The sequence below is a fragment of the Sphaeramia orbicularis genome, chromosome 12 (genome assembly GCF_902148855.1).
Source record: "Sphaeramia orbicularis chromosome 12, fSphaOr1.1, whole genome shotgun sequence".
NCBI classification, from domain to species: domain Eukaryota; kingdom Metazoa; phylum Chordata; class Actinopteri; order Kurtiformes; family Apogonidae; genus Sphaeramia; species Sphaeramia orbicularis.
Window position 1 is genome coordinate 615,025 of NC_043968.1, and position 12,554 is coordinate 627,578.

The 12,554-nt window shown below is 36.4% G+C and overlaps 1 protein-coding gene across 1 annotated transcript in view; it reads right to left on the reverse strand.

Annotated features, from left to right (window-relative positions):
* The window catches only part of LOC115429936 (E3 ubiquitin-protein ligase rnf213-alpha-like), a 73,381-nt gene extending 70,917 nt beyond the window's left edge, over positions 1-2,464 (reverse strand). The window contains exons 1-4 of the mRNA XM_030149769.1: positions 2,447-2,464; positions 2,177-2,262; positions 1,904-2,071; positions 93-286 (exon numbers count right to left, since the gene is read on the reverse strand). Of these exons, the coding sequence (XP_030005629.1) occupies positions 93-286; positions 1,904-2,071; positions 2,177-2,262; positions 2,447-2,464 (466 nt within the window). The remainder of the gene's footprint in view (positions 1-92; positions 287-1,903; positions 2,072-2,176; positions 2,263-2,446) is intronic.
* Positions 2,465-12,554: the final 10,090 nt, after the last annotated feature.

Here is a 12,554-nt window from a genome sequence, read left to right on the forward strand (position 1 = left end):
ACACAGAGATGAAAGTTAAGTTTACTGTGTCTAAAGCAAATATGTGAAGTTTTCAGGCAAATATAACTCTTCAGATGAATTAGTACATTTACCATCTTTACTGATCAGGTAGGGTTTCACATACAAACATCGGTTGGTGTCATATGTTGAATCCACAAACTCATACACATATTTTCTTTCTTTCCTCTTAAATACAACATATTTGTACGGTACAGGCACAGAGTGAACCTGAGACTTTCTGACCAATAAACTGCCTTCAACCAGAAAACCACGTTGTCCATGATCCCTGTGTAGAAAAAACAGAAATAAAATCACGTAAATTTACCATAACTTCAGTTTGCACTCTGTAAAACACAAAGAATAATGCGATCAGAAATATGAAAGACCATTTCTACTCTGTGCACACATGGCATAAAACTCAGTGTTTAGTCGCTATTATCGCCATGTACTGTGGTCTAATGGTACCATGAGAACATAATATTCACTACATTAACATTTATGGAACACAGGATGAATGAACAGCTGCAGTAATACTGTAGCTAATGTGGATCCTACTACAACAAACAAACAAAATCCTTTTGTGACACTAGGGGGAGCTGTTTGATCTCTAATGCATACAACCTCAATCTAGAAAAGCACTCGGAGAGCACAGACCTCCACCAAGGCAGATCAGCCCCCCCCCCCCCCCCCCCCCGATCACCACCAAAATTTAATCATCTGTTCCTTGTGTCAGTATCAACATTTCCCAAAAATGTCATCTAAATCCGTCCATAACTTTTTGAGTTATCTTGCTAACAGACACACAGACAAACCCCGATGAAAACATAATCTCCTTGGTGGAGGTAATAATAACATGACGTTGACATACAGGGACATTGGAAATGTTAGTTTTCTTATTATCTTCACCAAGGAGGTATATATATCATCAGGTTTATCTGTTTGTTTGTCTGTTAGCTAGATAACTCAAAAAGTTATGGACAGATTTGGATGAAATTTTCAGGAAGTGTTGATACTGGCACAAGGAACAAATGATTACATTTTGGTGGTGATGGGGGGGGGCTGATCTGCCTTGGTGGAGGTCTGCGCTCTCCGAGTGCTTTTCTAATTTATTTTATTTATTTATTAGGGACAGTGCAAATTAATGAACATCTACAATAACTGCAGCTTTCAATATGTCAGATTGTAGCAACAGAGCTAATTTCCATCTGTAGTCCTTTGGCAGGTGACAAGAAAGACAACTGATAAAAGACAAAACATCATAAAAACACACAAAACACTGTGACGATGATCTACTGATGGTCACAGGCCTGGCTTTCCTTCATCCAATGTTTAAGTTGTGATTTGAAGGAGGAATATGATTGGGAGTCTCTTATGTTGAGTGGTAAACTGTGCTAATGTGCTAATATGTTCTATGTGAATCAGTCCCAGTGGAATGTGTGATCAAAAATGCAAAAATATCAAATTTTTTCTCAAAACTGTGAACAAACTTTATAGACATTGTCCCAAAGAAGGTACAAAAATTTATTAGAATCCAACTGGATTCTATTCATCAGATAATATATTGGATGTTCATATACTACTATACATATATATATATATATATATATATATATATATATATATTATTGTGTGCTTTTTATTGTATAGACTAGCTATTTATTTTTCTGGCTGTGTCATTTTTTTCATATATTAGGGCTGTGTCACTTGTATTTACTTATTATTATTATAATTATTATAATTATTATTATTATTATTCTCTATACTTAATTCTTACATCTCATTTGTATGTATGTATGTACATGAGCAACGGAGTTCACAGAATTTCCTTCAGGATCAATAAAGTACCTACCTACCTATCTATCTATCTATGATTCATCAACTATTCATTCAGTAATAAACGTACCATTTCACATGCAGCTCAGCTATGTTTTCTATCCAAGTCCCAATAGGAGATCCACCTCTGATGAAGAGGAAATCTTCCCCTGGATCAAAGTTGAAATCTATTGAGAGAACTGCATGGAAGTGTATTGTGAGTCTGTCATGAACTGGGATGTCGGTGTTCATGGTTGGCCTACGAACCAATCGTTGAAAACAGAAAATAAAAGTTAATACAAAATGCACATTAAAATGGCAGAAGGATCAAGAGTTATAAAACCATGGTAGAAAACCTCCTTACCTTATTGGTCCAGTTTCCATGTCCTTAAGGTTGTTGGTTCCTTTGTTTGCTGAGGTTCGAGGAGCTGTGGAGTCCGGATCACTCACCTGTGGATCCAAAAACGTGTTGAAACCTTTAAAATGATTAACCTGTTTCAGTAAAAGAATGAACATTTTTGTTCTTTGCATTCGTGTGGTTTTTGGTAAAAAGGAATAAAATCCAATCAGCCTCTCCCTCCTCATTTCAGATAATTTGGAGCAAGTGAGGAATGATATTAAAATGATCATTTACCAGTGTTCGGTTGTGCATTTGGTTAATAGTACTTCAATAGGGACTTACTCATTTTAATTTTTTATGTTTTTATGAACCTTTATTGATAATTAAGAGGTAGAAAGATGCAACATTTAACAGAAATAAGCATCACATATAGACTTACTCGCCCTAATCCACCTCTGAATATCACCACTATGACGTCACAACTCTGGAAACCACCAATACTATACAAAAAAACCCCCTGAAAAATAACAAGGCATTAAAGAGAGAGAGGAATTTGATGTATTGAGGGTGAAACCCATTCTGACTACAGCTGTAAACCCTGTTCAACTCCAAACCTCTACACTCCAATGACAACTGGACCATGTCCATCATCTGGAGCAGTTCACTATCAATATTTATCCAATAACAGGACAAAAACATACAACATTTAAATCCAAAATGTCATATCCTCCTCACCAGAGATGCTCATTATTTATAAAATCCACCCTCCTTTCTTTGAACCCCACCCTAACTCTGTCCTAGAGGTGATCTCTGGGTTTCAGGTCCATCGTTAAGTCCTTTTTTATGTCCATGGAGGCCCAAGTTGAGTCTCTTCTGTCCACTCGGATACCTCACATAAGTTCCTATTCTCTTTAAGACACAGAATGTCCACTAGATAAGATAGCTAGCGTCAGGGTTGGACCACCTCTGCTCACCATGTCCAGCTTTTCTGGAAAAGTCTGCCTTGAAAATGTTTTTTTAAGTTTGTCCCCGACCAAATCATTTTCCTTTCCTCCGTCAGACTTTGTGGGTGTAAATTCAACCTCAAATGTATTAGTAGTACCATTAAATTCAATTAAAATTAGGGCCATTCCACCAAATGGGTGGCACTTCTGTCTCCAAGACATTAAATATATAAATGTGAAGGAAAATCAACTGTAAAATACATTTTTATTATTAACTAAAGTGTCCTGCACACAAAGGAGTAGGTTTGATTTAGACATTGGCGGGGACACAAAAGTGCTCTAAGGCAGCACTCCTAAAAGTTGATGTTTTTTTGCATTGCGATAATAATTTCACGTCATGTAGAGCTGATCAAACAAGTAAACAATCATAGTCGGAAAAAAATTCAGTAATTGACATGTTTATAATGCATATCTGAATATCTAAAGACAATACAAGAATTTCATGCATTCTGCAAAGTTATTCTAATGACGAACATATCCATTATTATTTAACCTCACCTGTGAATTTACAGCTTCTCCTCTTCCACCTCCTCCAGCTTCTCCTCCTCCATCTCCTCTCTCCTCTCTACTGTCTGTCACCTGACATAAATACGTTGATTCATGACATATGAACAGATTATGGATACAATGATCATACAGTTTGATGGTAAAGTTACTGCCTGAGCAAAAAAGGCTTTTACTTTCAATTATTACATGTAATTTATTCCCCAAAAATATGGATAAAATCACATCTAGAATCACATTTACAATCTGAGGTTTTATTATATTTTCACCACAAATTTTCTTTATTTGTGTTTTTTATACAGTTGCTCTCTTAAATAGAAATACATGAAAATAATAAGTAAAAAATAACTTTAAATGTGTATCAGTTTGGTATTTAATAGTGTCTTTTATTCAGTATCTGTACTGTTGAGCCTCGACAGTTTTATACCCTTGAACCAACTTACACTTTGACTCCAATAGAGGTCTCTTTGGTCCTGTTTTCTTTTCTTTGGCATTCTTCAAATCCTAATTCCCAAGCACGCAGGCGCACACACACACACACACAAATACAAATGTAAATGTTAATGACACCACTGATATTTAAATCCATCTAGCTATCATGTATGAAGAGAACAAATGTCTCTCCATAGACATGACCCAGACAGAACAAATGCAAACATGTTGACAATTTATGCTAAGCGGTTGGAGATATGAACTGCCTCCTGTCCTGTCCAATGAACAGGTAACTGCAAGTAGTTTTTACAAGCAGATGGAGTGACAGCAGGGAGAGCCATTCACATGTAGTTATCAAAACCGCAGAGCCAATCGGAGAGCAATATTTAGGTTAGAGGCGGGACTTGTAACAGAGATCAACTGTTAACCTTTTGTGTGCCATAATCATTGACTAAACACTATGGACAGTGGTTGTATTGATAGTGAGTACACAGTAGAGGCTGGATATTGGTAGGGGCGTGTCCCTAGTGTCCTGACCCAATTCTACATCCCTGCCTGCACATTGATCTAATTGCAAATTTAAAATATATAATTGAAAACATCAATAAAAACTACCTAGAACACTAAAAAAAGCTTTTGTTACCAGTCTCCACCACCTAACGCCACACCTTACCATGAAATATAATGATTAAAATACTTCAGAACTGTTTTTTTTTTGTATTGTTGTGTGACTCCATATACCATCTACAATTTAAATACATTTTTTTCCATAAGAAATCCATAATATTTTTGTGAAAATACACATTTTATTCATGTCCCTACATTCTCACTCAGTCCTGTTACCCTAACACATTCCCCCCTCTGAAAAATTTGGAACATTCCACAAGTCACATGTTCAACAGGAAGTTACATCAGCTAGATTTTCTGAAGGCCATTGGGAAGATCAAAAGCAAGTTCTCATTTTTTTCTGTGTATCTGATGAAATTGTAACTATGACTGAGAAGAATAAAGCCTCAGTCACAAAGCTTCTTGCGAACGATGGGTTTGTACAAATCTCCCGGTTCATACGAGTTCTGGAGTTCATAGACATTTGTAGAGGGAGCAGTAGTTTCTTATGGCTGTCTTATGAAGTCAGTACAGCCACCATTCAAAACTCAAGAGCAAGTTGAGGCCTCCGTGAAAAAATGACATGATTTTGTCTTGTACAAACACTGTACAGTTGTCATGGTCTTTGTAAGGGTTTAAGGGTATATCTGTGTGTCATCTGCATAACAATGGAAAGATACACTGTGTCACTGAAAAACCTGGCCGAACAAGAGAATATAAACAGAAAATAAAATTGGATCCAAACTGAACCCTGCGGTACAACCACAGGTAATCTGGGTTTTAGATGATGTGTGGTTGCTTATGGTGACCACAACGGTTCTATCTAAAAGGTAGGAATAAAACCAGCTAAGTGCAGTGTTTCTGATGCCGACCCAGGTTTTACGACGGTCAATTAACCCTATAACGCCAAACGTATCATATTTGATACATGAGTTTTGAAGCCCTCTATATGATCAGTGTGATATTTTTTGTCTTGAAAAACCTGATGTGTACAATTAGATACATCCAATACACAGATAACCCACCAGGGGGAGGAGTTCATTCACCAGAGGCCTTTCCAGTGGCACTACAAGACTGTCATTAATGAGGAAGGAGGAAGAACTAGGACCATTTAGAAAAGGAATTAACAATGTGTTAAACATGTTTGTGTTATATTATGTTTTGTTTGTTCAAAAATAATAATATTTGAGCATTGAGACCTGATGGATCAAATATGATACAAAATTTAAACTCATACATGGAAATTGATATTTGAAAACATTTTTTGGAGGACCAATAAAGGCTCCAGTTTCAAAGAACTGGAATTTTCAATCAATGATTAAATGGTTCAGGCTTTACAGGGTTAAAATGGCGTGTCGCTGCCACGCCGTATCTAAACACTTTGTAGAATGTTTGTCCAACAGCAGAACAGCAAAGATAAAGCTGAACCTTGAGGTGGGAGCCAATAAAATGGCTTCCAGATCAGAGGAAAATTACGTAGTGGTAGTTCAGACAAACTCCAATTCTACGCCTGAAGCAATGGCGTTTGTAAAACTACAGCTACAAAAAGTAGTTTTAACAACTACGTTTTATTTTCAGCGTTTAATTGAGAATGCACATGTGGCGTATATGAAACCAAATATGGCCATGGGTGGGGCAGCACGTGGCTATTAACTACCAGCAAATTACAGCCAAATGTAGTTGAACTGTGTGTAGTTTAAGTCTCCCCAACACTGGACATCAACACATGTGGAGATACGAGGTTTTCACAGGACAGAGAAAGGATGAGAAAGGGTTAAAGCAGGGGTATCAACCTCATTTCTTCCAGGAGCTGCATTCAGCCAAAATGGATTTCAAATGGGCCGGACCAGTGAAGTAACAGCATCATAAACTATACAGTATTACTTTTTCTTTGTTTTAGTGCAATAAAAACATTAAATTGTGAAAATATTTATATTTACAAACTACCCTTTCACAAAAAACATGTGAATAACTTGAAAAATTTAATTTTTTTGTAGGTTTTACAATATTATGCCTCAACTTATCATTTATACAAGTGCATCACAAACAGTGTTACTCAAATATTTGGTAACAGGCAGAATATTGGTAAAAATTTGGAGTTTGGAACTAAAATAAAAACAATATCTCATTCAATTTCTCATTTGTCCTGGTCATTGTTCTTGGTAATTCTAGGTTAAACTGAATAAGTTTTGCCTCAAAAGAGCAGAACGACTCCAGTTGAACCTAGAAAAATGGAGTTGTCACTATAGGTTATTATGTTATTATTTTACGGTAGATCACATGGATCTGAATGTGGAACCTGAACTAAAATGAGTTTCACATCCTTGATTGTTAATATCTTCAGTGTAATTTTTGCACTGCGCAAATTCATCCCATGGGACAGATTGGAGCTTTTGGCGGGCCGGTTTAGGCTCCCCGGCCGCATGTTTGACACCCCTGGGTTAAAGGAACCAAAGCTGGAGCAAAATAAAAAACACATTTACCTCTAAGATATAGAAGCGTAGAAGGACAGAAGTGCAGAAAGTACTGGAAATATGTAAATAGCAGTACTGCAGTACAGGAGGTTTACATGCTGAAGGTGATTGAGAGGAAGATGAAAACACACATTACAAACCTTCATGCACCTGGTTCACAGAGGATGAGGACGTCTCAGAGGTTTCATAGTTGTCTCCTACGTGTACATGAACTGTATGGTTGGACTGCAGGGGAACGCTCTGTTTTATATACACAGGAAAAAAAATACACTTTCACTTTCTGTTTCAATTTACTGTAACTGAACTGTTAAACAGAATCAGTCCAATCCCTCCCACCACACACACACACACACACACACACACACAATTAAATACCATTCTATTTTTACTTTTCCATCAGTCCTGATCCTTAAGAAGAGATAGAAAAGGCAAAACCAGTTTATTTATATGTTGCATTCCATAAACAAAGGCACTTCAATGTGCATTTGTATTTTATTTTATTTTACCTATATTTAACCAGGAAGTCCCATTGACGTCAGAAATCTCTTTTGCAAGGCAGACCTGTCTAAGGTATCAGCCATACAAAGTCCAAACAACATAAAACACATCCATGACACACAATAAACAATAAAACACAATAACAACTATTCAACCATAATCACATCAAGAAAAACAGTGACATTCCTCCTTCACTGCATTCTCCATGAAACTTTGAAAATCATTAACAGACATGAATGTACGTGCTTTTACAGTTTTTTTGAAGATTGTTCCACAACTGTGGTAGGAAAATGCTGTTCTTCCAAAGTCTGTCACAACTTGGGAAACAGTCAAAAGCAACCAGTTGGAGAAACGTAGATGGAAACTACTAGAGCTAACAGAGAGAAGACTACTGAGGTATTCTGGGAGTTTACCCAGCAGAGTTCTATAGATGAACATAAACCAGTGCTTTTGTCTATGGAAGGTTAATGATGTCCAGTATTTTTTTTAAAGTAGTCCAGAGAAACACTATTTTAGAAACAGTGACATGTCAGACTACTCTATTTAGTTTACCCAAAAATCCATCAGCTGATATACACTTACAGATTAGTGTGTAGAATTTTAGGATTTTGGACCAGAAGAAACGGCTGCTTCACAGGAGGTGTAAGTTGAATGAGACTCAGACAAATGCTGAACTGTATAAATGCGGTCTTGTATTTTTAGAAAAAAGTTATAAAAAAAAATAAACAAATGAAATAAATTTTAAATGAAAGTTCTCTCTCTTTTGGTACTAACAGTTCTCAGTAACAACCGTTTTCACAATCACAGTGGTTACAGTTCTCTTACCTGGGTGCACCCGGTCTAATCTAAACATACACAAGGTTACTCATTACTGAAATCAAAACTGACATGTAAATTCAATAAACATTTCATGGATCATAGAAAATCATTCACTTTCAACACTGTTAAGACTTCTGAGCAACACGATAAAACTGTTTAGACGTAGTAAATGGGTCCAAATAACTTCACTGCTGAAAATAGTAACTGTTTGGTTTCTTTAAATTTCTTTATATGTTTACATGTTTTTGTCTAATTTTACCGGTAACAGTAATCTTTATATTATGGTTAAATAAGTCTGGCAAATTATATTTATGAGCAGGCGGGGTTGCCTGAGGTTATATATAGCAGCCGCGACCTATTCTAATCAACCTGTTCATTGATCTGTTCACCACTGACAGGAGCTCACAGCCCATTGGTATGTAACAAATGCTATCAGCTAATATCAGCTGCTAACGGTGCTTAATCATTAATAGATGCTTGTGTATGTTATCATTTGTCATGCTAAGTTAGCATTAGTTTACGGTGGAAGGTTGTTCATATTGGTTAAATTGTGGGTTGTGAGTATGCCAAAGTTCAGCTGTGGTGTGAGTCTTGTTTAGCATTTGTATTTAATTATCAATGCTAGCCATATCTTATGTTGCCTTAAATATTCTTTAAGATAACGTTGCCGGCGACTGCTGTAGTAAACACCGTAGTGAGTGGCAACGTTTAACTCTTAATCCATTGCAATGATGTTGCGCTGTATCGCATTTGTGGGTTTGTTTGTGTTGTGGTCGGCACGTGTAGGTATCAGTCCAAGGGCTCTAATTCATAACAACTCTGCGGTGGCCCCGGGGACGTGCTTTGCAAATGCTTCCAGGACACTAAGCCTTCTGGGTAATGTAGTTTCCGGATTAATATAGTCACTGCAGTTAGTCTAATGTGTCTTGTGTTTTAAGTCTGCTTTGTTATGTGGGAGATAACTTTTTTTACTTATTTGTTTTACATGTGTGAAGAGTATATCGTAATTATGCATTTCTGTGTGTCTGTTTCTATTTAAAGGTTTATGACCTGTGGTAAAAATAAATAAAATAAGAAAAAGGATAAACATGAGTCATAACATTGTGTGCTGCCTGTCCAGCCTTTTTGGAGGGCTAAAATTTTGAAAAGTCTGAACAAACACAAAACCTTATTCCTAAGGGAATGGCTCCCAAAAAGAAACAAAACCCACACCAAGTCCACTTCCTGTGTGTTTGAACGTGTAAATGTCAAAAGTCCGAAGAGTCCAGTTGAATGTCGAAAAGTTCCAGGGGAGTGTGTGTGTGTGTGTTGGGAAGAGGCAGTTGGTGTAAGATGATGTAGAAGGGTTTTGGTTGCAGTGGGCCTACCACAAAGCACCGTGCAGGAGCAGGATCAGAGATCACCTGCCGGGTTTGGCTCACCATGAACTGTCGAATGATCCAATGAAGTAACGATGGAAGTTCAACAATGTACATATATATATATATATATATATATATATATATATATATATATATATATATATATATACACACACACACACACACAGGGTGTCCCATAAGTATCCATACATAGGAGACATAATACATTCCATGGTTCTAACATGTATTTCTTTATATTTCTTCTTTATAGTTCTTCAGCAGTGGAGGACACGCATTGAAATGTGTTCCCGACAAAATGGCAGTCATATAGAGAATATTATATAAATAAAAATGGTTTATGTCAAGAAACGTTTATTTTTCCTATGTATGGAGACTTATGGGACACCCTGTATATATATTTATATATATATATACATATATATATATATATATATATATATATATATAAACTCTGACCTGTCAAAAGACAGTGTCATTAAACATCGTAAGTTATCTAAGATTCAATTTTCACAATCTATCTGACTGTAACTTTACATGTTGTAACATATTACATGACAACAGATGAAAAAAAAATAGCACCAATGGCCCTGTAGCTTACCGGCCAAATGAAAAGCTTCCTATCTCTTATAATGAGGAAAATTTTTCAAAATCACATCAAATCCAGAATCAGATCCGGATCCAAATAATTTCACTAACTTTTGTTGATATCATCATGAAGAAGCTGTATACCAAGTTTGACGTCAATCGGAATTGTAGTTTTGGAGAAGAAGACGATTGAAAGTTTTGTAACAGATGACAGATGATGACAGACAACAACGATGCCGCATGATGACAATCGCTTACAGCTTATGAGCTGGTAAGTTAATAAAACAATGGAAAACACAGTAATGTGCTATTACTGTCTAATGCACTTCTGTAACATTACTTAGAATAACATTACATTCACATGTTAAATCCGTTTTTTTTTCTTTAAGGCACTGCTAGAAAATGCAGTAGAACAATGAAACAACATCACATATGGACTACTTATAGGAAAAGATGTGTTTTACAGTGTGAATACTTCAAATTATGTGCAAAATATGTGTGACTGTTAAGCACAAGTAACAATTCACCAGAAAACACAGTAAAAATAATAAAATACATTCACATTTCAATCAGTTGTATGATAAAATGTGTTTTACATGACAAACAGGAGTATCCGTTCAGTTCAGTAACAGTTCACTCACCAGTTCACACAGGGAGAAAGAGGAGGAACAAAATGGCGGCGCCTCAAAGCCTCGGATTTCTTCAACAAAGAAAAGTATAAAAAGAGGACAAAAATAATGACTTTCTGAACCTTTAGCTTCATTTCAGACCATGAATGAATCCAATAATATTTACAGTGAAACATGTTGGAGTTCACTCGGAGCAGATGTCTGAATTGACCTTCCCGCGGCTCACGGTGAAGTTTGGGCTTCAGGATGGAGGAAAATCCAGCAAAGGGCTCCAAAAGACTCTGAAAAAGGAGTTGTGTCACTGCTGACAGTGGAGCTGACTGGAACATTTCACCTTTTAGACTTTTCTCTCACTTTGTTTCTCTCTCTTTTCTCCGTCTCGGTCTGTTGTGCTGAGTTCAAGAGCTCCCGCCGAAAATAGGAACCGACAACAACGGAAGGTTCCAGAGAAAAGGGGCGGGACAATGCGCCGATTTACAACAGCTCATAGGTCAGGAGCTGTGTGTCAATCATTTTTCCAGGAAGTTAACTCTTTGGCTCCTGAACAAAATCTGTTTACTAATATTAGGAAAATATAACAATCTGAAACATAATTTAATGACAATTTAGTGCATAAATTCTTATCATATTATGTCATATCATATTATATTCTATCATATTATATGATATGGGTTACACCAACTATTATAAAATGATCATGACTTGATCAAGAGCAGTTTGTAGGTTTTACTGGTCACACAAGCAGCTGCATGAATGGAAATGATTTCAACATGACGGAAACATAGGATGTTAGCCTTTCATAAAATTAGCCTTTCATAATGTTAGCCTTCAAAGCATTAGCCTTCAAAATCTTAGCCTTTCATAACGTTAGCCTTCATAATGTTAGTATTTCATAACGTTAGCTTTTCATAATCTTAGCCTTTTATAGCATTAGCCTTTTGTAACATTAGCCTTTCATAACATTAGCCTTTTGTAACGTTAGCCTTCATAATGTTAGCCTTTCATAACGTTAGCCTTCATAACATTAGCCTTTCATAACATTAGCCTTTCATAACATTAGCCTTAACATTAGCCTACGTCGGTCCAGGACTGAACGCAGTAGGAGGTCCTTCCTGCCGGCTGCCATTAGACTTTTTGATATCACTGTGTGATAAATTATTGTATGCTGTGCATACTATAGGTGTTTTGTTTATTGTATTATTACATTACTTTTATATAAATCTATCTATCTATCTATCTATCTATCTATCTATCTATCTATCTATCTATCTATCTATCTATCTATCTATCTATCTATCTATCTATCTATCTATCTCTACTGTATTCCATCAAAGTAGGTTCTCTCGATATGTGTCATTCATTTGAAAGACATTTATTCTGCCTTTCTGTTTCGCATTTCCAATAATCGCGTATGTTTCAATGAGACTTACAGTGACCTGTCAATCAACTGGGGTGGCACTGGTACCTGC